At 40.9% G+C, this 25,293-nt stretch overlaps 2 protein-coding genes across 5 annotated transcripts; both read right to left on the bottom strand.

Moving 5' to 3' along the window:
* Positions 1-1,435: 1,435 nt before the first annotated feature.
* On the bottom strand, positions 1,436-18,236 carry LOC108936571 (zinc finger protein Dzip1-like). 4 transcript variants are annotated; one of them, XM_018756012.2, is made up of 19 exons: positions 18,093-18,236; positions 17,133-17,324; positions 16,236-16,823; positions 14,555-14,639; positions 13,916-14,052; positions 13,202-13,360; positions 11,989-12,132; positions 11,844-11,906; positions 11,542-11,670; positions 8,981-9,029; positions 6,845-6,889; positions 6,432-6,491; positions 5,974-6,119; positions 5,665-5,869; positions 5,388-5,529; positions 5,066-5,247; positions 3,944-4,065; positions 2,976-3,141; positions 1,436-1,660 (listed from the first exon to the last, which is right to left on the bottom strand). In XM_018756012.2, the coding sequence occupies exons 2-19, from the start codon at positions 17,133-17,135 to the stop codon at positions 1,575-1,577; spliced, it is 2,511 nt and encodes an 836-aa protein (XP_018611528.1). In that variant the 5' UTR covers positions 17,136-17,324; positions 18,093-18,236; the 3' UTR covers positions 1,436-1,574. The 4 variants fall into 4 exon arrangements, with proteins under 4 accessions (XP_018611528.1, XP_018611530.1, XP_018611529.1 ...); XM_018756014.2 differs by having other exon boundaries at positions 16,236-16,786; XM_018756013.2 differs by lacking the exon at positions 6,432-6,491.
* A 2,386-nt stretch (positions 18,237-20,622) lies between these two features.
* Positions 20,623-21,532, bottom strand: LOC108936409 (gamma-crystallin M2-like). Its single transcript, XM_029248803.1, has 3 exons — positions 21,518-21,532; positions 21,079-21,318; positions 20,623-20,904 (listed from the first exon to the last, which is right to left on the bottom strand). Exons 1-3 carry the CDS (start codon positions 21,530-21,532, stop codon positions 20,623-20,625), a joined length of 537 nt encoding a protein of 178 aa, XP_029104636.1.
* Between the last annotated feature and the right edge of the window lie 3,761 nt (positions 21,533-25,293).

Raw genomic sequence — 25,293 nt, 5'->3', positions numbered from 1 at the left:
GTACCTTGAATGTATAATAAATTAGTAAAACTTAGCTAATTCCAATGCCTGCAACATGTTCCTCAAAATTGGGACAGGCACCTATTTACCTATGGCATGTGTCAAAAAACATTTCCGGAAATTTCCACAGGTAAATAGAATAAGTAACAGGCGACACTATGATGATTGGGTGCGAAAGGAGCATCCACGAACAGATTGGTCGTTTACAGGCTAGGATGGGTGGACGTTTGCCAGTTTGCGCTGAACAACATGAGTGAATAATTGAACAGTTTAGAAGCAATATTTATCAATGTACAACTGCAAGGAATCAGGGATTTTACCATCTACGGCCCATAAAATCATTAAAAGATGCAGAGAATCCGGGGAAATCGGTGTGCGTAAAGGGCAAAGCCACAAACCAAACCAATACTGAATGCCTGTGACCTTCGAGCCCTCGGAGGACACAGCATAAACAAAAATCAACATTCTTCTGTAATGAATGAATGGACTTGGGAGTGTTTTGAAAAACAGTAAACATAGTTAATAGCAGCATCTATAAGTGCAAAGTAAATCCAAGAAAGAAGAAAGTTGATATAGTAACATGGACATAAAATGGATACATTTTAGTTTAAATCAAAGAGGATGCTTGGAGAGGCTTTAAAACTGTTATTTTATTTTCTTTGATTCTGTACTTCATTTAAAATGTTCATTTAATCTATAAATGTGACTTTATATACAAGAATAATTGCCTTAATCTGCATTAACAACTAACACAGAATCCCTAAAGGTATTTATGATCGCTTGTGATTCTACTGATTATTCACATTAAACATTTCTTGTCAGAATAGAAGATGGTGGCATTTTATATTTCCACGTTTCAGTCACAAGGTTCGTCCATTCAAGGAATGATAACTACTATAAAGCCACCAGTCTGCAAGGGCTATCATTAAAAATAAAAAAAACATAAACTAAAGGCATCTTGGAAGTTAAAAACACCAACACAAATCAGTCATCTTTGGTGCTACATATACTTGGAATCTTGGGTCTGGGCCCATGGACTATATGACATCTTGCGGAGCAACTATTAAGTCATGTTTTTTGTATGATTCCCTTTTAGAACAATGGCAACTTTGAAAAGAATAAAAATATATAATATTAAATTGATAAAATAACTAAGAATGATCATGGAAATTCATCAGACAGTAAGGATAGGATGAATATGAAAAGTAGTTGATGAAGCATTTATTGCACTTTATACATAAGTTTTCCACCTCCACAAAGCAAGTGTAATGTACAACATATTAGTGACTTGCTTTGTGCATCATTTGGAGATTAATCCTGCATCATGCAACTTTTCAATATTTCCTGCTTTTCATTTAGTTATGTCACATTGGTCCACTTTATGATATCCATGATACTAATTCCATTATTTTCTAAGGCAAGTAGCCATGCTATGTTTTTTTTTTGGGAAAAAAAAAAAAAGAAAAAAAAATTGTCTGTGTAAGTGTTGCAGTGCATGGAAATTTATTATATAGCTCTTAAGACATTACTTATTTTATGGAAGTAAGGCCCTCCTTCTCTTAGAGTTCCATTACTCATATGTCATCTTCGCAGTCACTCCAGTCACTGAGTGTCAGCAGACTACTCTTCAGGGTGCTGGGTGCCTCTGTTTCATGAAAACCTTTATAGGAAAAAGAGCACATGAATAGTTAATCAAACTGATACATATGACGACCATATCACAAACCGAACACCAATGTGTGACAATAAGGAACACTGGTGTTTAACTTTTAAAAAAAAAAAAAAAAAAAAAAAGTAAAGTTTCAACTTAGAAAAAGTAACTAATCATAAACCATTCTATAATAATAATAATATTATTATTATTATAATTAAGTGCTTAAATGTCTAGCGGCGATTTCGTGAGTCCAAGCATGTGGTGGTTAATTCATTCCCCGTTGGTAGTATAAATAATACGATTGGTTTTGGGCGGGCGGGAGAGAGTAACATTGTGCAGGAGCAGACGTATCTTGGTACATGGGGTAAGGCACAAGACAGGAAGTTGTAGGATGGTGTGACATGGTGTTCTATTCCGAGTGCGAGCGAACCGTGCAATCTGTAGGATAACAGTGCTGTTTGAGGATGCTATTGAGAGGAATATTTTGAGTGAAAAATGTTAAAGTATGCAGATTTGGTGGGAGAGGCAAGAGACCGTGGGTGGAGGGCTCATGAGAAACCAACATAAGTAGGTGTTAGAGGGGGTTTGTGGCTAAATCAGTTACGTCATTGTTGGTGGAATTTGGGGATAGAGACCGTTTGGTATTAGAGGCTGTTGAAGGTAAGTCAGTGGTTGCGGTTGAGAATGGAGCAGGGTAATTGGGGTTGTAGGTTGGAGGGAGGTGTGTAATGGTTCAGTAAAGTTGGTAGCAGGTGGCTAGCAATGGGAGCCAGCTTTTGTAGGTATGTATGGAGATGTGGTGTTTTCAGCTGGAATGGTCTGTGTGTGTGAAGTTGGTGCTGTTTGGTATGGGTGGAGGGCATCGGGTCTGGGAGACAAGGCTTCACTGTTGAGCCGTCCTGAAGTGTTGTGGGCCTAATTTAGCAAAACACCAACAAACGGAGGTGCCTACTTGATAAACTCAATGAAATACCAATGTTGGCACCCTGTGAGTCATCGTGGTGGTTTGGGGAAGAGATTGAGCCGCTTGGTTTGAGTTGTGCGGATGTATGATGGCAATGCCAGATGTCTTCCTCTGTGGCTTCATGGTGAGTTAGGTTGGCCTGGACCTTGTATAGAGCCATTGTAATATGCACATGGGGTGTATCATCCTATCCTGTGTATGTTGAATGGATGAATGAATGTCTAAGGTACCTGTCCCCATAAGTTACTGCCTTTCTGTTTCCAAGGATTTCATCTCTTTTCTACTATTCCAATACTATATTTAACATAATAAACATATATAATAGGGCAGCTGAAGTAAAGGATTTGTAAAGCTGACCTTTCTGAACTTTTCCTGTTGAAGATTCCCAGACACTAGTGCTTGTGGAATCCAAACTCTTCTTCACCGGAAATGAACTTTGAACAGGTTTGGTTACTACGGGGTTGTCTTCTAAAGAGGAAATATCCCAGTCATCGTCATTATCACCATCATCCTTTTCAGAGCACTGAAATTATCAATACAGAAACAGATTACACTTGGAAAACTGAAAGATACATTTTAACTATAAATGTACATTTACATTTAGTCATTTAGTAGATGCTTTTCTGCAAAGTAACATATCTCAGAGAACAACAAAAAAAGTGCAGTACATCAACAGAAGAAACATGATTCCTGAGTACAGTCAATTTGTCACATACTACCATATGAACCACTATACATTACATTAGTAACTGCATATAGACTTTTCAATTATTAAAATTTATTAAACATAAACACAAACATGTCTATCGAGCACTTATGAGATCGAGAAGTGAGTCCAAAAGAGGTGAGTTTTGGGACCCTTCTTAAACCTAACAGTACAAGTATGTATGTATGAAAAGTATAGGAGATTACAGGAAAAGTGAGTTGGAAAGAGATGTGTTTTGAAAACTCTCTTGAATGTTGAGAGAGATTCAGCAGTTTTGAGTGAGAGGGAGGTCATTCCATCACATCAGAGTCAGAACCGAAAATCTTTGTGCTTTTGATTTTGGACCTCTTGTGCATGGCAGAGGTTTAGGATCATAGTGGTCTGGTTGAAGAAACCAACATATTATGCTGTTAACACACAACACTTATAGCTCAGATTTATTGTGATGTTTATAAGAAAACATGCCAACCTTAGAAAAGCTGTTCTGGTAGGACTTTAATCAAAGAAATGAATGAGATAATATAAATATCTTTTCTAGAAAATGCTTTCAGTGTGCTACCTGCTATATTCACAAGCAATTCCAATAAAGGTGGCTCAAAGAGACAGCTAGATCTCTCACCTTGAGGTTCTGTAGCACATTATTCTTGTCTGATAAAACATCCACACTCCCTGCTGGCTTCTTCATGCTGCGGTCTGCAACCTGTCTCTCCAAGTCTTTTGTCAAGTCTTTGACCACTCCACCTGCAGTCATGTAAAAAGTACACCCTCTTTTAATTCTGTGGTTTTATATATATCACAAAGCTAACCCTCATCTAGTCCTCCCCAAGTCTAACCTTATAGATTCATAGGGGCGGCATGGTGGCAGTGAGTAGCGCTGCTGTCTCAGCGCCAGGGCGGTATGAGAGGATGTGTGTTCGACCCCTGCTCAGCCTGTGTACAGTTTGCATGCTCTCCCTGTGTCTGCATGGGTTTCCTCCAGGTGCTCCGGTTTCCTCCCACAGTCCAAAGACATGCTGTTCAGGTTCACCCATAATGAGTGAGTGACAGAGAGTGTGTGTGTTCCACTGATGTATGGATGAGTGACCCATTGAGAGTAGTGTATCTAGCAGTGTAAGTCACCTTAGTGAATAAGGTGTGTGGGCTGATAACACTACATAGAGTTCATTGGAAGTTGCTTTGGAGAAAAGCATCTGCTAAAGAACTAACCAAGCAACCAATGTGGAGACAACCTTGGTGGTGTTTGATGCCCACATGAAACAGGTTTGACAATGTTAAAAGCATAGGACAGTGTTGGCACAGTGTGGTTTATGCACCGCGTCAATGTTGCATGGAAGGCAGATAAGTAGCTACTGACTGGTAAATTGGGATGGTGGTCCCTATATGTAGAGGGGGCCCAGAGGATGGGTTCCAACTACGGGGGACTCACACTCTTCAGCCTCCCTGGTAAAGTCTATGCCAGGGTATTTGAAAGGAGACTCCGCCTGATAGTGAAGCCTCCGATTCAGGATGAACAACGCACATTGAAAGAGGGTGAACTTTCTTTTTCATGTAACTGTATTAACACATTTACATAAACTCAGCAAACTTATTGTATAATTTGTAAACATGGTTGGCAAAAACAATGCAACTAACAGAATGAGCCCAAGTAACCCATGCAGCTCACACAATAAATGGCACTGATTCAGGCCAGAACAAGAGTGCTGACAGAGTATAAGGTTGAAGGCAGATAGCAACCACTCACTCTGAGGCACCTTCTCTTCCTTCTGAGTGGGCTGCTTGTAAAATTGTAGTTGCTGTGGGTTGATCTCCTCCATGACGCTGCCATCCGTCTCCTCAGTGTCACTGTCAGAAGGCCCAATCACGCTCTTCACAACAGATCTGGCCTTCTGTACTGGGGCATCATCTTCAGAATCCTCCTGGAAGCTGAAAGTAGTAATTTGGGATGGGAAACCCTTTCTCAGATGTAGATTTTAATTAGACTATGCAGCTTAAAATAATGGTATGAAAAATAGCGAGCATTAAATAAACCCTGCTTTGAACAAGGCCATGGTGTGCAAAAAAACCTTGGGGTGGAGGTCTTGGGAACAGTATATGTCTTGCTTCGTGGAGCTGGCTGAGGGGTCTGCTGCTGATTAAATAAAGGTCTGGACACCACTTGTGTCACACCAGAGGGAAAACTGCTTGATCGACTTCTCACGTGGGTTTCTATGGAGGAAAAGAAAGAAAGAAAGAAAAAAAAAAATCACATACTAGGTAGTCCTCATCTTATCAACTTCTTACATTAGGGTTTGATTCCCCAGTAACTACAGGGTATATTTGTTAAAAGGAATGCAGCAGTACCTCGATACAGCTGTTTGGATCGCGAATGCTGCTCTGGTGTTGAACTGCTGTCTGCTCTCTTCTCTTTTACCTTCAGGCCCAGGGTTTGGAGAAGTTTTTCTCTAACCCTCTGACACTCAGGAAACTGCTTCTCCCTCTTTGTCCGTTCAGAAGACACTTTGGCCCGGATTTTATTAAATTCCTTATGAGAAAGTCTACTTGCACCCTAAAGAGGAGAAAATACAGTATATAAGCTTGTAGAAAATACTGTACATGACTGCACCACCTAGAGTCTCACACCCTACATGAAGCCCTGGAATAGAATCTTACAGGTTTAATTCCAAAGGCTTCTAGCTTTTCAAGAAGAGCTTGCTCCAGGAATGGCCGCAGTTCCTTCTTTATGTTGGGATTCTTCCGCAAGGCACTTATTGGTGGCTTGTTTTTCACTTCTTTTTTCTCAGAAATGCTGGCCGAGTCTGCAGGAAAAAAAATCTCCAGGTCACTTTCTGAAAATTTCAGATGATTACATAATAATGTTCGTATTTGGTGTAAAATTATTATTCTGTCCTACTTTCAACATTTACATGCTCATATCATTAAATGGATGTCTAAATACAGACAGAGGTAGGGGCAGAAGAGGATGAAGGTTTTGGTGACTTTAATAAAAAACCTCACTAGTGGTGAAGGCTTTATGAATGGAGTTATGCTGCATGGTGCAAACACTGAAAGCTGGAAAATCAAACCAGAAAGCATGCAGTCGACATAGGTTATAGCCTGGTCTCCATTACCTCTATCCTCCTCTGAAAGCTCCTCTATAGGATCCAGTATATGGACCGAAGTTGACTGGTCTATTCGAACAGCGCAAAGGAGTTAGACAGACAAGAAATTCTGTTAAGGTGCAGGAGAACAGAATCACAAGTGCACAGACATGCTGATTCTATTTCTACACACTTTCCACATCCCTGTTTATATAAATATCGCATACAGATCCTATGCGAATGCATGCGATCTGAAAACCAACTACTTGAGATGTCTTCTAGGTTGAAAGAATGTGATCAGGTCCAACAAATTTATTCTAACTACATAAGCCAATGTAATGTTGTCCTACTGCTGACCACTTGAACTGAAGGAAGGCCAAGAGAGGTAGAAAGTTCACACCATTATCAACCTCCAAGCTTTACCCTAAAATCAGATAACTTACCATTCCTGGGTGCCTTGAGTTTGGGCTCTGGCACCAAAGCAACATCTGAATCATAGAGCACAGATAAACACACATTTCATTACTATTTATAAAGATCATTCACATTTAAAATTAATGGAAAAATAACATTTGATTGTTTTATCAATCACTGCAGTTAGAGCAACTTACAGCCGTTTGTAGCTCATATAATGCATAGTGCAACAAGCACGACAAAAATACTAGTAACTGTATTTAGGTATTTAACTTCCCACTTAGGCCATTGCCATGTTTTAAATGGCCGCTTATGGTGTATGAGCTTTCTGTTAGGGTGGTAGGAAAGATGGAGCCAATAAGGCAATAAGGAAGTGGCTGACAGTACTGTGCTATTTAAGTTGTGTAGCGCTATATGGTAAGAACATGTTGGAGCTGCCGATGGTGAGTCTGGTAGGAGGATAAGTGTGCTAAAACAGGCTTGGAAATGACACTAGCAGAGTGAAAAAATGTGATACTGAGGAAGGTGGCGCCACTGGCAAGCAGAAAATAATAATGTTACGCAAACATTGTGTTGTTGTCACCATGTAGTACTTAGCTAACAACTTTGTTACCAGAGACTTACAATGCTGGATACCCTAAATTATCAAGTCATTCACCCATCTATACACCAGCGCAATGTAATAGTAATGGGTGGAATCCTAGAGACATGGTTCAAAGCATGAAGGGGCTCAACAGCTGTTGGGAATGGTTGGTCACATGCAGAGGGGGTGGGCAGGGTTCGGTTCAAGCCGGAGGCGACAGAGGAGCTCAGCCCCGGAATCAGATAAATGGCAGTTGGTTGTCGAGCATGTCTGGGAGTAGGAAGAAGAAGCTAGGTGCGTGAAGACGGTCGCAGAAGTAAAGCAAGGTCGGTGGAGGCTACACTGGCAAGACTTGTGGGCTATGGAGGCAAGCCGCATTGAATTCTACACAACATTGGAGCGATGTACGACGCGATTCCGACTCCGCAGAATGTTGTGCAGTGATTTAGTTGCGGTGGTTGTTGTAAGTTGCCCAGCGGTGCTGCAGCACTGAGACATTTTGTATGGTTTTAAGTTTAGCTTGGTGCAGGGACAGTACACCTGGTACCATAATCAAGTGCTTAAGTGTTTGGTGTGGGTTTTTGAGAGCAAGCTCATTGGGATGAATTCGTTGCCCATTGGTAGTGTAAGCAGTGCAAATGGTTTTGCGTGGGAGGGAGAAAGTAATGTGGCGAAAGAGCAGTCGTGTCTTGGTAGATTGGGAACGGCAAGAGACAAAGTTGCTGGCTGATATGGGCAAGCAGCTGCAGACTATTAAGATTACTAAATTGCAACCCGATATGGTGATATAGTGCAAGAGCGAGTGGAGTGTGTACTTTATAGAGTTAACAGTGCCGTTTTCATTCGAACGGAAAATGTTGAAGTATGCAGATTTGGTGGGGGAGGCTAGTGACCGCGGGTGGCGGGCTCACGTGAAGCCAGTAGAGGTCGTTTTAGGGCCTTTGTGGCTAAATCAGCTACATCGCTTCTGGTGGAATCTGGTGTTAGAGGCTGCTTGCTAAGGCTGGCAGTAAAAGAGCTCTCTGAGGCTCATGAGAAGGCTAGTCAGTGGTTATGGATGAGAAGAGAGCAGAGTAATTGAGGTTGTGGATCAGAGGAAATAGGTAGGGGGTGGACTGCAGTGGGGGCAACCTGTTGGTAGTATGTATGGAGTAGTGGTGTTGGTTGGCATGGTACAAGCTTGCATAATAGTGCGTTTGCTGTCGGTGGAGGGTGGTGGGTCTGAGATGTCAGGCTTCAATGTTGAGCCTTTATGAGGTATCGTACTCCCAACTCAATGAAATAAAAACGAACCTCAATCAAATACCCATGTTCACATCCTGTGCATCTCACTGTGGTGGTTTGGGGAAGAGACTTGAGCCATTTAGTCTTAAGTCACGGAAATGTATGACAGCATTGCCTGATGTTTTCTCGGGGGCTTTTTGCGAAAGGTAATGAGGTCAGTGGAACTGGGCTTTGTGTACAGCTGTTAATAAGTGCACAGAATACAACGTCTTTGTGTGTTAAACGATACGTAAAATATATAAGTATAGCATTTTGCTGAGTTTTTCCAAACATCAGGCTGAAACAGGACCATGTATACCTGTACGTTCGACCACCACCTGAACTGGGTTTGAGGTGAGCTTTTTCATCTATAAGACAAAGAAATAATATTGAATTAACTGTTTCCAGTCTTCAAAACTTACATTTAGTTTCAAATTATTATAAATGCCAAAAAAGTTCACAGTATCAGTGCTCACATATTTGTTGCATTAACATTATCATAGGGTAACATCTGTCATAGCTGCACAAAGGCAAGGTTTTCTTAGTAACAGAGAAACGTTCCTTGCGAAAGTATTCAAGCCCCTTTAAAGTGAGCACCATATTTAGGCAAAACACACATATTCTTCCAATAAGTATCTTTATTGTAAACCTAAGAGCTCTAACAGTTTATTTTCAAAGCCACAGTAAAATCAAAACAAAAAAACTTAAATGTTTGCATAAGTATTCATCCCCCACACAGTAATATTTAGTAGCGCATCCTGCAGCTGCAATAACAGCCTTTTATCTTTAAAGACAAGTCTGAACTAGCTTTGCACACTGCTCAAGAGAGATTTTGTCCAATTCTTCCACACAGATTTTCTACATACCATTCAGGTTGTTTGGATGGCGCAGCTAGGCTGCAATCTTCAAAAACTCCCACAGATTCTCAATAGGGCTGAGATCAGAACTTTAACTAGGCCACTGAAGGACATTCACTTTTTTTTTGACTTGAGCCACTCCAGTGTTATTTGGCCCTTGTGCTTGGGATTGTTGTTTTGCTGGAAGATGAACCTTCTCCCAAACCTCAGTTTCTGAGCCACTTGAAAGAGGTTCTCTTCCAGTATTTCTCTCTATTTAGTTCCATCCATTCTTCCATCAGTATTAATGAGATTCCTAGTCCCTGCACATGAAAAGCATCCCCACAGCATTATGTTGCCATTACCATACTTTCACTGTAGGGATGGAGTTTTTTTTAAGACCTGGGCAGTGCTAGGTTTGTGCAATATATAGCACTTTAAATTTTAGCCAAAAAGCTCTATCTTGGTTTCATGCAACCACAAGACCTTTTCCCACATCCTAGCTGGGTCCTTCTCATGCACTGTGGTGAACTCCAGACAAACCTTTTTATGGATATTCTTCAGTAATGCTTTTTTTTTTTGCCATACTCCCAAAAAGGGTCAATGTGATGGAGTGCTCTTGACATTCTGGACTCGTGCACATATACCCCAGTTTCAGCAACTGACTTCTGTAGTTCCTTTAAACTGATGGCTGGTGTCTTTGTTGCTTCCCTAACCAGTTTACATCCTGCTTGGGTGCTAAGTTTTGATGGACAGCCTTGCTTACACACTGACTGCTAGGTGTGATACACCTTCTACTTCCTAATGAGGATCCAATAGTGCTCACCAGGACATCCAAGCACAGATTTTTTTTTGTATCCTTTCCCTGACCTATGCATTTGACTCATTTTATCACTTACATCTGTGGTATGCTCTTCATCTTAATTTTTACAGTGGTTCACAGAAGAAAACGTGACCTTTACCCTTACTTCTCATTGGTGGAAACTAATTATTCAATTTGGAACACAGGGGTTGGAATACTTATGCAAGCATCATATTACAGTTTAACATTTTATTTCTAATATTTGAGGACAAATAACTCGCTTTGGCTTTTAGCCTGTTAGCATGTAATAGATAAGATTTAATAACTTTTCAACTAACTTTATGTATATGTTGCTAGTCAAGGCAAAACAAGACTAAGAAACGGCCAAAAGAGGTGTTAGTATTGAGTTTGTGGTATGAAAGATGACTGGTTTTAAAAAAGAAAAAGTTATATTTACTCATTTAGCGGATGCTTCTCTCCAAAGCAACTTCTGCAATTATTTACCTATTTATGCAGCAGAGCAACTTTAGGTTAAGTACCTTGCTAAATGGTACTACAGCTGGAGGCAGGATTCAAACATGTGACCTTTGGATCCAAAGGCAGGCAGCTCTAAGAACTATGCTATCAGCTGCCCCTGGCAACTGCTAAAATATGTAATGCAAAAAAGTTCAAAAGTAACGAGAAGATGGGGATAGAAATGTAAAGGAATAAAAATGCACTTTTTTTCTTTTAAATATGTACTCGAGTAAGGTAAAAACTACCGATCCCAAAAACTACTCGGAAAAGTGAAATTTTTTTCCAGAAATTTACTTAAGTATAGGTAACAAACTTAAATGTTTTTCACTACTATCCACCTCTGATTATAATAACAAAAAGACTCAGTAGCATACGGAAAAAACTGAGAGAGTTTTGAATACTGAATACTTAAAATACTTTTTCAAAATGTAAATCTAAATATAAAAGACAGCCCATATTAAGATTAGAAAACCATTTTAGGATAATTTCTTTCGGTGATCTCTTCAAAAATGGAAAAGCCGTGGGAGAAAACCTTTCTTTCATGAGAAATCAGGCATTAAAAGGAAGGCTCCTCACACTTGCAGGAAAACATGTTGAGGCAGAATTCCTGATAATGATCAGTGAAAACATGATAAATCCAGCTCAAGCCACATAATACAGGATTTCCTGAATGAGGCCTGGCTGATACTTCACTTCCTGCTTCCTTCCTCGGCAGGAAGTGCTGACCTGATTCCTCTGAGAGATGATCAGTTCCTTCTGTTCCTGCAGCTTCCAGTCCAGCTCCTCCATGCGTTTTCGATTCTTCTCCTCCTCGCTATTTGCAGTGGAACGCACTCTGTCTAGGTCATACAGGAACTGCAAATATATTCAAACAATAAGAACAATCAGCATACATAATTTGTAAACATTTAACTTCACTTTTTCTGATTTTCTTTTTAAAATCACATGTTAAAATATTAAACAAGCACTGGTCTGGGTGGACTGGTTACACCCGGTGCTTACTGTGAATGTACTATACATCTCCATACCTGATTTTTTTCATGTTCGTGCATCGCCTGGACCCTTTGCATTCTGGATGCCCACTTCTCGTCCTGCAATACAAAAAGACGATTTGTCAAAGAGTTCGGACTATCCACCGTGCTCCACCAGATAAGGGTGTGGAAATGTCCTCACCTGTTTCTTGAGCTGCTGTTGGAGCTTGAGAATATCCTCCCTGTGTCTTTCCTCTGCGCTTCTAGAGAGCTCAACTTTCTCATCCTGCAGGGCTTTGATGTTCAGCCTCATCTTGCGACTGGCCTCCTCCACTTCAGAGAGTTGCTAGCACAGACCATCACGAGAATCAATAAAAACTGTTACTGTGCCATGAAGGATGATTTTTGTCTAGACACAACTAACCAAAGTATTTCCAAGAAGCATAGATCATTGGCCTTCTACACAACTCTTGACAATGGATGGATATGCAGGCATCTACAGGGTATGATTTCAGGAAGTCAAAATTTTGAAAATTTCACATTTATTTAGCAGATGCTTTTGTCCAAAGCGACTTCCAGTGAACTCTATGTATTGTTAGCAGCCCACACACCTTATTCACCAAGGTGACTTACACTGCTAGATACACTACATACACTGGGTCACTCATCCATAGATCAGTGGAACACACTCTCTCTGTAACTCACACACTATGGGGGAACCTGAACAGCATGTCTGGACTGTGGGAGGAAACCCACACAGACACAGGGAGAACATGCAAACTCTACACAGACTGCGTAGGGATCAAACCCACATCCTCTCGCACCACCCAAGCGCTGTGAGACAGCAGCACTACTCGCTGTGTCGCCGTGCTTCCCATTTTTGACACACCAATATCAAGGAGACCTGTACTGCTACTTTATAAGGGAACAGTTCGATGGTTCCATACATTGCTGCTATCGGCAGATGAGCTGTATATTTCTGACAGTGCCATGAGGACAGAGATTCATTTCACTTTCCTTTCTTAAATGTGTTTGAATGCTCACGCTCACTCATTCAATTTCATTAACGGCTTATTCTCGTCAGGATCATGGCGGATCAAGGCTAGGAGGGGGTACACCATGGACGGGATGTCGGTTCATCACGGAGTAGCCACAGGTATACTCATTCACATATTCACAACATAACAGCAATTTAGTGTAATCAGTTCACGTGAATTGTACATTTTTGGACTATGGGAGGAAACTAGAGCACCTAGAGTAACCCCAGCAAGAAAGACATACACACTCCACACAGACTGAGCTTGATTCGAACCTATGCCCGAACAACCCAGTCCCTATGAGACGGAAACACTATCCAATCTTTTTTTTTTTTTTTTTAATCACACAATCATTTTCAGCAAACTGCAGTTTCTTACATTCTGAAGATAAGCATTTTCTCTGGACATCTCCTTGGATTCCTTGAGAAAAATTTGTTTCATTTCTTCCATTTGTTTTTTTTGCCTTTCCTTTTCTTCCTCTTTCCATTGTTCAAGGACCTTTAACAGGTCTCCATCCTTGGACTTCTGGTCCTGCTCCTAAACAAGAGATGGAAAGGGAAAAAGCAAAGGAAATTTTTTTTTCAAAATTTTTTTTCAGACAAAATGAATTACGTAAACTGTAACCCCGTGCAAATAAAAACTATGCTCGTGTGACACCCAATATGACGTACAACACAGTAAAATAACCCAGTGTAAGTAGTGTATCTAGCAGTGTAAGTCACCTTGGTGAATAAGGTATGTGGGCTGATAACACTACATAGAGTTCATCGGAAGTTGCTTTGGAGAAAAGTGTCTGCTAAATAAATAAAATGTAAACTCATAAACAAGTACAATAAAATGCTCACGTTACAGCGTTGCCAATGCTGTAGTTACAACATTAAAAATGTAACTACAATTTTTTACCCGTTTACACAGCACTGGACCAGTTAGGAGAAAAAAACCTTGTTCAAGAGCAGAAGGGTTATAACTGAATATCTTCAAATTGCAAGGTGACAGCGCAAAGTACTACAATACCCACAGCCCCAAAAGTGGGCCTGAAGGAAAAGGACATCTAGTTGCGTGTTATGATGCATAACTGGAATGTATATTTACCTGAATGACTCTACCCACATACGCCTGCTGCTGTGTCTCTAGCTGGGACCTTGTGAGCATTAGTTGCTCCTTTAGTTTGCTGATCTCCTCCTCCAGCTTTATGGACTGTATGTTTTTCTGTATCTCTGAAGGTAATCCTCAGAAGGGAAATGGCACATTTCAAAATCAAGAATGAATATGAAGAGAATAAGGCAGAATTACTGCTGGAATTAGTCTGACACACACAGAAACAGAAATTTTAGATATACCATAATTTAGCATAATATACCATAATTCTTCAGCCTATAGTAATGGATTTTGTCACACAGAACTTGCAAAATACTGAGATGGGTATGTTTAAGATGTAGAAATATGTAATAATACGTAATTGCAAGTTTTTAAATATGAGTATTTTAAATATGATTTTTTTTTAACTTAGTAACAAAATAGTCAATTTAGCAATTTGTTAATGGAAAAGTTTCTATGTTTATATATAAAATTTTTATATTTTCATGTTATTTAAGATGTATTTTAGATAGCTACACAATTTACCCTCTATAAAAGTGCTTAGCATGGATGAAATGAACAGGAGAATCTCCGGCACCTCATGACTTCTGGTCAAACCTTACATGGAATTTGAAAGTAACGACTGCCACTTACTCATGTCATACTCTTCTGGATGCCTTCGCTGCATATGGCTTTGGAGGAAGGAAGAGTTCAAGAAAGCTTTATCACAGTGTTGGCACTGAAAAAAGAAAATAAAGTCATTCTACACGTCATTCTATACATGCTACAACAAAGTTCAGTAATGATATATTATCACATCCATGCAAAATTTCAGAATGTTTAGTTCAGGTATACAAAGCATATTCTTTTTTTATTATTATTTCCTGGCTCTTTATACAGTAATTACACCTTTTAAAAACTAATTTTGACCTTACATTATATCTTTTGGTATAGAACATTCATGGAAATACCAAAATCAAAAACACTTTCAGCTTGGAAAATGCTTTCAATTTATGCAAGATCATTTACATTTTGAGATGATAGGCTTCCAGCTGTTAAAAAACTGGTATTATTCCAACAAAACACAACTGAAAGTGGGTTTTCCGGTTGGGACCTATCAGGTTCTAGCCTTAACTCCGCTGATGGTGACACTTGATTCACAATTGCAATGTTTGTGTTCCACTCAGGCCTTAATATATAAACCAAAAATACTGGTGTTCTGTCAGTGAGTTCACACATAAATAAAACGCAGCTGATACAATACTGTACCACCGAGCTACAGCAAGTGATGACAAAATGATTTAAATGCAGTGATTTTCTAAAATAACTATGTTGACAAAATTCTGAAAGACAAAAAGAGAAAAAAAAAAAAAAAAGATGTCTATCAAGCTACTAGAACAAAAACAGTGCAGAACAACTGTGTGCTAAAATATCAGCATTTTCTTTGAATAGTTCTTACAAAATGAAACTTGTTGGCTCCCAAATACAACAAAAATATGTATTTATTTGCTTATTAATAAAAATAAACTAGAAATTTTGCAGTTTTTTTCCTCTGCAAAACATCACCACTGGAACCAAGAATACAACTTCCAATCTTTTTTCTACACGAATGAATGTTAATTTGCTCTCCTGGTAAAATGAACTGTACTGTTGTACGAACGTAGAGCATGGCATCCTTTTGTTTGCTGTGGGCTGTGACACTAAAGCTCCACGAGCAACCATGCTGCCATGTGATACCCAAGATGTTACCCTGGCAGCGTCTGGGGCCTGTCAGTAGAACGTTAATACAAACAGGAAAACAAAGTCCTCATGTCCCAGTACATTCAGTCACCATATCAGTATTAGTCCACAGTGATTTATTGTGTGTAGGAAAATAAATAGGCCATGTTTAACAAGACAAAGAATCCGCCACTGAATCAACAAGGACTACATAAAGAAATTGTAAGGATACTGGTAGCACAGAACCCATTGTTTAAACTCGAATGGATAATCTAGCTTGACTACCAGAAAGAGATTGGTAAGATTTCTTTTTTTCTCATCACAATGTGGCAGGTCCATGAACTAATGGCTTAAGTATCTCATTGTCACCAGCTAATGCCATCTGCTCTCCTTAAAATCGTTTCTAAGTCTGCAAATAAGGCTGATAATGACTATTTGTAATGGTGTGGACTAAAGACAGCATATTTTAATGTCAGTTCTTACTGCTTTACAATAAAAAAACAGAAAGCCATACTATTAGAACTAATGTTATAGAGAATAACAACAGCAATTATTAATTCTGGAAACAAAAGAAAGGTTAAAATAAAATAATAATGGATCACCCAGGCTCCCCAACCTTATGGAAATTCCCCAAGCCAGCATTGATCATGGACTGCTGGGAGGCGATGATTTTCTTTCTCTGCTTCAGCTCCTCCTTCATACCCTTAATTTCGTCGGTCTGCTTCTGCAGTTGTCTCTGCAGCTGTTCTCTCTCCTGGGCTGAAGCCTGGACCTTTTCCTCTGCTCCCTGCAGGCTGAGGGTGAGGTAGTCCTGGGAGTGAAGCAGGTACTCCACGGTGAGTTGGGCCAAACGGAAAAGCTTAAGCAGCACTGGATCCACGGGGTTCTGGCAGTGGGGGCAACGCTCGTGCTCCACGCTGCAGAACGTGATACCCATGATGTGCTCCTGCAGCGTGTTGACATCCAACTCGTTGGCCACCCGCTCCACATCGATAGCGCTGATGCGTCGCCAGTCCACGCTCTCCCGCCGGGGACGGAACTTAAAGACCGGTATGGAGGGAGCGCCCATCATCTCCGACGCCTTACACGGTCTGCTGGAGGAAGACTGGCTCTGAGGGGAGTTCAGCACGGAGGGGGTCCGTGCCCAGGAGTGGGTCCCTTGAGACTCTGAGAGCAATGGGTAGTATACATTGTTGTAGAACGGCTGCAAATTGCACACACAGACAGAAACGTCCATTCAATGCATTTTCAACTAGTACCTGCTTTTTTATTAATGTTACAAATAACATGTATTTAATAACTGTACTATGGACAAATCCACAGGAGGTGACAATATTATACCCATATCAAAACAATTCTAAACATGTCTCAGGATCATGCCATGGCCATACAAAATAATAATGCTAACAAGACGGCAGCTACATGCAAAACGATTACATAGAATAGATTTTTCTTGTTCAAAATATTCGTCTCTTCCTGCAGATGAAACACGTCAACGCGAAACGCTCCTTACCATCTCCTGACAAAGGTTGCGAAGCGATGGAAACGACGTCGTCCTTTGTAACCCCCTCGTCGTCAATCGGCTCTGACGCCTATCGCTGCGTCCTTTCGGTCTCCATAGAAACCAAACGGAGCCACGCGGCACACGGGAGCTTTGCTACGGAAAACACGGCGGCGCCCGTAGCGCGCAGCCTATAAAAATGTTCTAAAAAAAGAAAAATGCACAGTGCAGCATTATTAACTCCTTCCTCGGGATCTGGTGGTGAGCGAGTGAAACGTCAAACAAGTTAAATGAACAGGTTAACGTTACGACAGCGCCAAGGAAGGAGTGTTTTCTTAATAATTTGCACGACTGTGTACCCGGTATCACGGTTCGCACAAAGCTCCGATGGAAAACATCGACGCAGATCATGACGAGCCTAGGCTAATGTAACACACATATTTTACACAAAGAAGGTAAATTCTTTTACTGTCTCAGCAGTAAAAAAAAACCAAAACGTAAGTAGATGGTCGCTTGTTTGTTGGAGAAAAGCGTCTGCTAAAATGAATAAATTTTAAGTGTTACCAGATATTTATTTTTTCCCTCCCTGCACAGATTTTGCGAAGATCTCAGATTTCCCCCCCCCCCACAATGATTTCCACATCTCACAGCTACTTCCAGAAAGTTGAGGCGCACACAGCCTCTCCGACGGAACAAAGGAACACATGGGGGGGGGGGCAATACTCCAGACTAAGCTTCTTTTTTTAACGGAAATAACTCATACAAAAGACGTATACGTGTTATTACAAGGCACTGCATGTGCACATTGACATTCATTGTCTCTCAAATTCACAAACGTACAGAGTAAGTAACGTGACAGTTGGCTTCCCAAACTAAGTTTTGAAGGCTAAACTACCAGTTGCTACATTACCGCAAGCTTAAAGCATTCGCTTCGAAATATCTCGAAATGAAAAGGCGACAGCTGAAACTTACCAGGCGCTCAAACTTTTAGCTTTGGAGCCTTAAAAGTCGGATTTAAAACTAAACCTGTTAACTGTAATGGTGACGCAGAGCGCATTCCAGACGCTGGCCGTCATTTGCCTCCTCTTCGCAGTTGGCTGCTGGATGGGAGGGGGGAGGAGGGGGGAAGGGCTCTAGGCTTTCGGAGCTTTTTCCCCACTAAGGATCTCTCTGTCTCTCTCTCTGTCTCTCTCTCTCTCTCACACACACACACACACACACACACACACACACGCACACTCTGCAGCGCCAGATTGGGCTGGGGTGGATTAGCAATCTACAACTCACCATCCAGAAAAAGAAGTGCTTTGCTGAATCACCCTCACCAATGAAACCTTTCTTTTTTTTCCATCAGTGAACCCAGAATCATATCTAGAGGACAAGTCTTATTATATTTTCAGTGTATTTCTGTATTTTTCTTTATATCCTAGGACAACTAGTATCGTAGGTTTAAATCCCAGCTGCAGTTCTCCTGAGCAACATTTCATTTCAGAACCGCTTGTCCCATACGGGGTCACGGGGAACCGGAGCCTACCCGGTAACACAGGGTGTAAGGCCAGAGGGGGAGGGGACACACCCAGGACGGGACGCCAGTCCGTCGCAAGGCACCCCAAGCGGGACTTGAACCCCAGACCCACCGGAGAGCAGGACCGTGGTCCAACCCACTGCACCACCGCACCCCCTCCTGAGCAACATACTTACCCTAAATTTCTCCACTAAAATTGCCCAGCTAAGGGGTAAATAATTGCAAGTCACTTTGCAAAATGTCATTAAAATAATAGATGTAAATAATCTTATCAGTCTGTGTTCCTCATTTATTTTCATATTTCCTATCATTACACAGGTATACTGTGTGAGTGAGCCACGAAGAGGTGAGTTTTGAGACCCTTCAATGCAGAGAGAGATTCAGCAGTCCTGAGTGAGATGGGGGTGCCCATTCTACCACATTGCAGCTAGAACTCAAAACCTTTGTGATTTTTTTGGATCTCGGTGCATGGGACCGAGTTGGCAGGGGTCGATGAGTGTAGGAGGTTGCAACTGCATAATTTTACTGGAGCAATTTAGGGTAAGTACCTTTCCCAAAGGTACTACACCTGGAGGTGTGAAGTAAACCTGCAACCTTTGGGTCCAAAGGCAGCAGCTCTAACCACAACACTACCAGCTGCCACTATATTAGTGTGAGAAGTGGGAGAAGGAACAGCACAGGACTGGGTATATCAATAACTGAAGTGAAAAACTGGAAGATCAAAAAGTTCAGCATGGTAGCAATGGAAAAGCAGGAGATGGCTGAGCAGTTCCGAAGGGGAAAAAAGCAGACAAATAGGCAATGCTGTGAAGCACAAGTGTCTAGGGCAGAAACTCAGTTGTTGTGTTTCTTGTTGGTCCTAGAGAAAAGTACATTCTCTGGACCAGAGCTGTTTACCATACTCAGGGAAGCTGCCCCCACTCAGCCTCAGCAAGCCGCTAGTTTGTCAGTTGGCCTGTCAAGCCCCACCAAGGTGAGACATTGGGACTACCTGAGCAGCTTGGCTGCCTTTTTCAAGCAGTTTGAGATGGCAGACACTGAAGGTCAGAATAAAGCCAGAAAGTTGTTCAGTTAGCAACCATGTTGGAAAGAAGTACTCCTAGATCTCCAAGGAGACTGTAACATCACCTGGGGCAGCCTGGCAGCAAAGCTGGAGCAGCTGTTTGGAGAAAAGGCATGGCTGAGGCCTTTGAAGGAGAAGTTCCATCAGCAGGAGAGACAGGTGAAAGACTGGGACTGCTTGTTGCTGACATTGAGGGTCTGGTTGGTGGGCATGTCGCTGCCTTCTACATGAATTCCAGGAGAGCTTTGTGCTCAACACCTTCATGAGAGCTCTCGGTCCACATCAGCTTCAACAATAAACCTGCCCAGGAGCTCAGGCCCAGAACAGAAGCACACTGGGGGAAGAAGAATTGTTATAGAATCACAGTAAGAAGGCTAATAAAAAATATTAAAAAACTGTTTCATTTTCTGTAGGAACACTTTGTATGTCCCTTATTCCATCTCACCCATGCGGTTTGTCTCTGGTCTGTCTACTTATACATACATTCTGCTTTTGACATGATTCCACTTTATGTCTGTGTCTGAAAGTTACAGAAAAACACGTTCATTTCACATCTAGACTTTACAATACTTTCCAATAACTGTCAGTCTAGAGTTCTATTGCTGTCCCCCCTTGAGGTGCGAAGAAAGTGTGTCAGCTGGCTGAAAGTCATAATTCTGAATTTTCTGAATTTCAGCTTAATTTCAAAAGGATTTGGTGGATTTGGTGGGTTTTAACAATTGTGTGTGTCTTGTATATGTATATGTATTGAAAGAACAGACCTCAATTTTTTAAAATTCAAACCAATTTTATTTGATTTTATCAGTGTCGTTTGGTCATTATTTATTTATTTATTTATTTTTTAAAGTTCCCTGTACATTTGTCATTTTTTTATAAATCAAATATTTTTCTATTCAATAAGAAAAGGCATTTTTTTAATACCAGGAATCCATGATACGTCTCATAGACATGAACCTCATGCCACTTCCCCATCCCATGTTACTGAAGCTCCTGTACTCCCCAGGCCTGAAGTACATCATCCTTCCTCTATAGTGGGGCTGCTCATACATGAGCCAGTGGCCATCCATCACGTGGCAGGACATGCAGTTGGACATGTGGTAACGATCCATGATAGAGTCACAGTCATCCATCAGCTCGTACATCTGGCCTTCAAAGTTCTCCCTCTCATAAATTCTCATTCTGTAGGAACCTCTATGCTGTGTAAGGAAAAGGAATAAATCAAACGTGCATTTGGTGTTTTCTCAATATAGGATGCGGAATACACATGCTAACATTTTACTTAAATATACAAAAAATGGAGAGCCAACAGGTATATGTATATATATATACATATATATATGTTTGTGTGCATAAAAAGTCAGATAGTTTACCATGGGGATCATTCGGCAGGATCTGAAGTAGCCACTCATGCCCATGCTCATGCAGTCAGGGTACTCGCCCCTTCTCAGAAAGTACTGGTTCCCCATGTAGTTGGGACGGTCATAGACCATGAAGCAGCCACTGTGCACTCTGCACGAGTAGCAGTGGCTCATGTAGGAGCTGAGGTCCCCGCAGTCGCTGCTGCAGTCATAGGAGCGACCTCCAAAGTTCCTCTCCTCGTAGAAGGTGATCTAAATGGTAAAAGTAATACTGTTAGTATCAAAAATTCAGTGGAATAACTGCTCTCAACCATTTGGATTTTGAAAGATGCGTACAGGCAAGATTATTTCTGTAGTCTATTTTGAGTAGACACTGTACTAGTTCATAAAGCCGCGGAATTCCGGCTTCATAAAAACCATTTTTGTTAAAAAAATCTGAAACGTTACTTACCCTACAGGTACTCATGGTGACGATTGTCTGCGCTTGAACTGCTCTGCAAATAAACTTCACATCCACTCACTTTTATACCTGTTCTGAACCAAAGAATTTGTGGCCCCATACTGTAGAAAATGCTGAGCCAGCACCAGAGCACAGTGGCCTATTGGTACAGCAGTGTGAAATGTAAAGGGATTTAATCTGACATTGTGTGTGGTTGCGGGTAGATACATGTTTACATTGTTTGCTTCACATAGTAGAAACACGGAAATTTCTCTCTAATGTCTGAATAGTGAAAAACACTGGACTCAATGCCTACATAAATAAATATAATCTATACATATTAATAGGTTATGTATGTGACATATACTTACTGGCATATAAATTAAAAGACTCAAGGGAAAAATAACTTTTTTATTTAAAGATGGAGGGACTTGACAAATCTATAGACTGTAAAAAAATGTTGCCTGCGTACCTTACATACCTTACAGGCAGACATTATTTTAAATACACAAAAGAAACAAATAGACCTATCCTACATTCAGTGGAAAAAATACCTTTCTGTCATTATCAGGCTCTGACTGTTATTGCCTGGGGTTTGAAGACTCGGCTACTTTTATAATGAGGTTTTCCACGATCTACTTAAGAGCACAAGTGTGAACACAATAGAGTTAGACATGCGGCTAATAGCTTTCCATCTAATGGTGTTGAAGTGTAACGTTTGTTCAGTTTCCATGTCTTCATAGAACTGTTATTTTTAAGCAGTAAAAATAATGTACAAATTATTAACAATAACATTAATATTACATGCGTAAATCTTCGTTAAGTACTAACATATATTTTGGAAATCCACTTTAGTTTTAACAGGTTGCCGTGTTTATATTTTATATGGGTTAGGCTCAACAAAACTTATTTTTTTAAATCCTGATAAAATAAAAAAAAAAAGTTTTCTGGTAACCTTTCAATCACTGGAGAACATGAAACCCCAGCACACCATTCCCCAGCTGGGGGGGTCTCAGAATTACTCACTGTAGGTTCCAAACACATCATTTCCTAAACAACTGCCGCAGAAGGGCCCAAGCCATGCCTAGTGGAATGTCTAGTGTCCCTCATTCAGGATATACCGTACACAACTCACTGAAACCGTTTGCCCCCACCCAGAATGTAAATTCTCAAAGAATTGAGCCCTACGTTGAGACTTATGTTTTGTGCCCCACTTAAGCTTGGTTAAGTACAAGTCAATATGCCTGTAAAAGTAAATAAAAGGGCAACAATTACTAAAACAAGTACACATACCTCACTTGACTACATCCCCAATTGTGCTTAAATAAAAAGTAAAACGTGTGCAATAAGACAACAGAAAATAGCTTTCCCAAAGTTCCAGAGATGGAACCTACAAACAATAGTTTCAGCATATTGCACTAATGAAACACAATTTTATTACAATAAAAACTACAAAAAACCATAGATATCAGAAAGGCCTCTAGATAAAAACAATATAATTGGCTGTTAAAATTCAAGGTGTCAAAATGCACAATTACACAGGACTACAGTTCACCGTAACATGTGTAAGGAGGGCCAGCTGGCAGAAGTATATGGTCAGGACCTGGTGTAGGTACCTCTCATTCAGGTACAACTTAGGAATCCTTGGGTACAACTACTGGTACCACAAATATGATATCATTCTAACATACAGCTGAGCGCATGCAAGCGGCAGTATCGTGAACACAGTTAGGTGCGAAACAAAAGTGTGCACAGGAAACAGACTGTCAGTCACCCCGACCAGAGCAACACACTGAACTCCTAAGCAGAGGAAACCCAAGCAGCGAATTCTTGTGTCACCGTTGTACACAACAATTCTTTCGAAATAGTAAAAGCAAGGATCTAAGAACTGAAAATATAAGGCAGGACTCACCATCAAGTACCACAGTATGTATGAAAACTGAATAAATATAATTAAAAAAACAACAACTCCCAGTTCACCCAGTGCAATGCTTCTCAGGATTTGCATTGCACTTTTCACTGACAGTCTGTGTCCTTGGTGAATGTACTGTGTAGATCCATGCCAAAGGGGTTTTACACTTTTCCGGTCGAAGCTCAGCGCAAACAAAATATCATAATAATGATAATATTATTCGTGTGTATGATATTTTGTTTGCGCTGAGCTTGACATGTGTGTGATTTAGAACCTAGACACATGTCTTTTAAATGCTGTACCAGCGGTTCTCAACAGCCCACTAGGGTCCTCAAACCTCCAGAGGAGCCACAAGATGATGGGAAATAATTGTAAAATATCAGCAAAGTACATAAATGACTAAAATCTGTGTAAAATAACCAAAAAAAGAATGTGTATAACTGCAAGTATAACAAAACTTAAGATGACATATAGCTTGGCATCGTTTGTTACTCGGATGAAAAGTTAGAAACGTTGCATCACAGAGCTCCCTTTCGGACCAAACTTTTCACCAAGTGTACAATCCTGGCAAATTTGTCAAAAAAATGGAAAAGAAATATTTTGTTAACTGAAACACCTTTCGTAGAAACTAGAGCAACCAAAAGCTCCCTTATGAAGTTTCAATTACTCCTGGAAACGCTCCAGTGCGGAATCCAGAGGATGAAAAAGCACCCACTGTCATGAGCCCAGTGGGTGCACCGGTGTGGTGGCAGAGCAGGCTTGGCCAGGTCCTGCTCTGTGGTGGGTCTGGGGTTTGAGTCCTGGTTGGGGTTCCTTATGACAGACTGGTGTCCTGTCCTGGGTGTCTCCCTTCCAGTCTTGCACCATGTGTTGCTGGGTTAGGCTCTGGCTTGCCATGACCCTGCTTGGGACAAGCAGTTTCAGAAAGCGTGTGTGTGTGTGTGTGTCATGACCCTAGGGGTGAAATGCCTGATCTCCACCAGGGACATGAGCACACCTTGCCTTAGTTGACCGTCTCCCAGTCCTTTAAAAGGGTTTAAGTCACATAGCCAACTTTCCGATTTTTAATCAGCTCTTCACTGCTTTCCTCCGACTACCTAGCGACATGTGTCCACCGACCTGTTTCCCAAGTTCTGCTCCGGTGTGTTTTCTGTTTCAGCCACACGCTCCTGTCCTGTCTGCGTGAGTCCTCCATCATCCTGTCCAGATCCCGTATTCCAACTCCATCCACATCTCACCTCTGTGCTTTGTGCACATAGCTCTTTTCGACTTACTGCAAGAGCACTCGGTGCATGTTTGCTCCGTGTTCCTCGTGTCACCCCTGCACTTCATTTCTTGATTTGCACGGTGCACTTGTATGTACACTCAGCTGTTGAGATCGTTGCCCTTTACATCCACGTCTGGAGGTTGCAGTAAAATACGTCCGTGTCCGTTGCACATCTGGGTGTCGCACTCACAGCTAGCAATGAAATTATAAATGCTGAACGAAATACAGAAAACTTGATGACTCTCTTAACCATGGCTTGTTTTGTTTTCCAAAAGCTCAGTGTGTACTTTGTTCTTAAGCATTTTCCAAAAAGTGGATGAGATCTTTAAAGCTGATCAGACATTTACTGACAAAACAGGACAAGTACTAGGACAAGCCTAGGCCATTTTTCGAACCAAAGGTTAAAAAAAAAACTTTAGCGCACAAGGTAAAACGAAGACAGCTACTGGTGTGGATAAGAAACTCCTAAAATACTAAAAAAAAAAAAAAAAAAACTTCTATTTTTGGCAAAATCTTGATTTTACCTTGTGAAACTGAAAATGTGAGGGAATTCTTTGGAGAGAAGACCAAACAATTAACCGAAATACCACAGTCAAACAACACTATCAA

Source organism: Scleropages formosus, chromosome 24 (genome assembly GCF_900964775.1).
Source record: "Scleropages formosus chromosome 24, fSclFor1.1, whole genome shotgun sequence".
In the NCBI taxonomy this organism is placed as follows: Eukaryota; Metazoa; Chordata; class Actinopteri; order Osteoglossiformes; family Osteoglossidae; genus Scleropages; species Scleropages formosus.
Note: the sequence above shows the minus strand (reverse complement) of the source record. Positions and strands in the feature narration are given on the sequence as shown.

Bases quoted from the DNA above. Each gene is read 5' to 3' on its own strand.
- LOC108936409 (XM_029248803.1), bottom strand. The intron at 20,905-21,078 runs GTAAACTATCTG...TTCCTTACACAG, and splicing joins CCTGCCGAATGATCCCCATG to CATAGAGGTTCCTACAGAAT.
- LOC108936571 (XM_018756012.2), bottom strand. The intron at 6,492-6,844 runs GTAAGTTATCTG...CTGTTCGAATAG, and splicing joins ACTCAAGGCACCCAGGAATG to ACCAGTCAACTTCGGTCCAT. The intron at 5,530-5,664 runs GTACTGCTGCAT...TTTCCTCCATAG, and splicing joins ATCCAAACAGCTGTATCGAG to AAACCCACGTGAGAAGTCGA.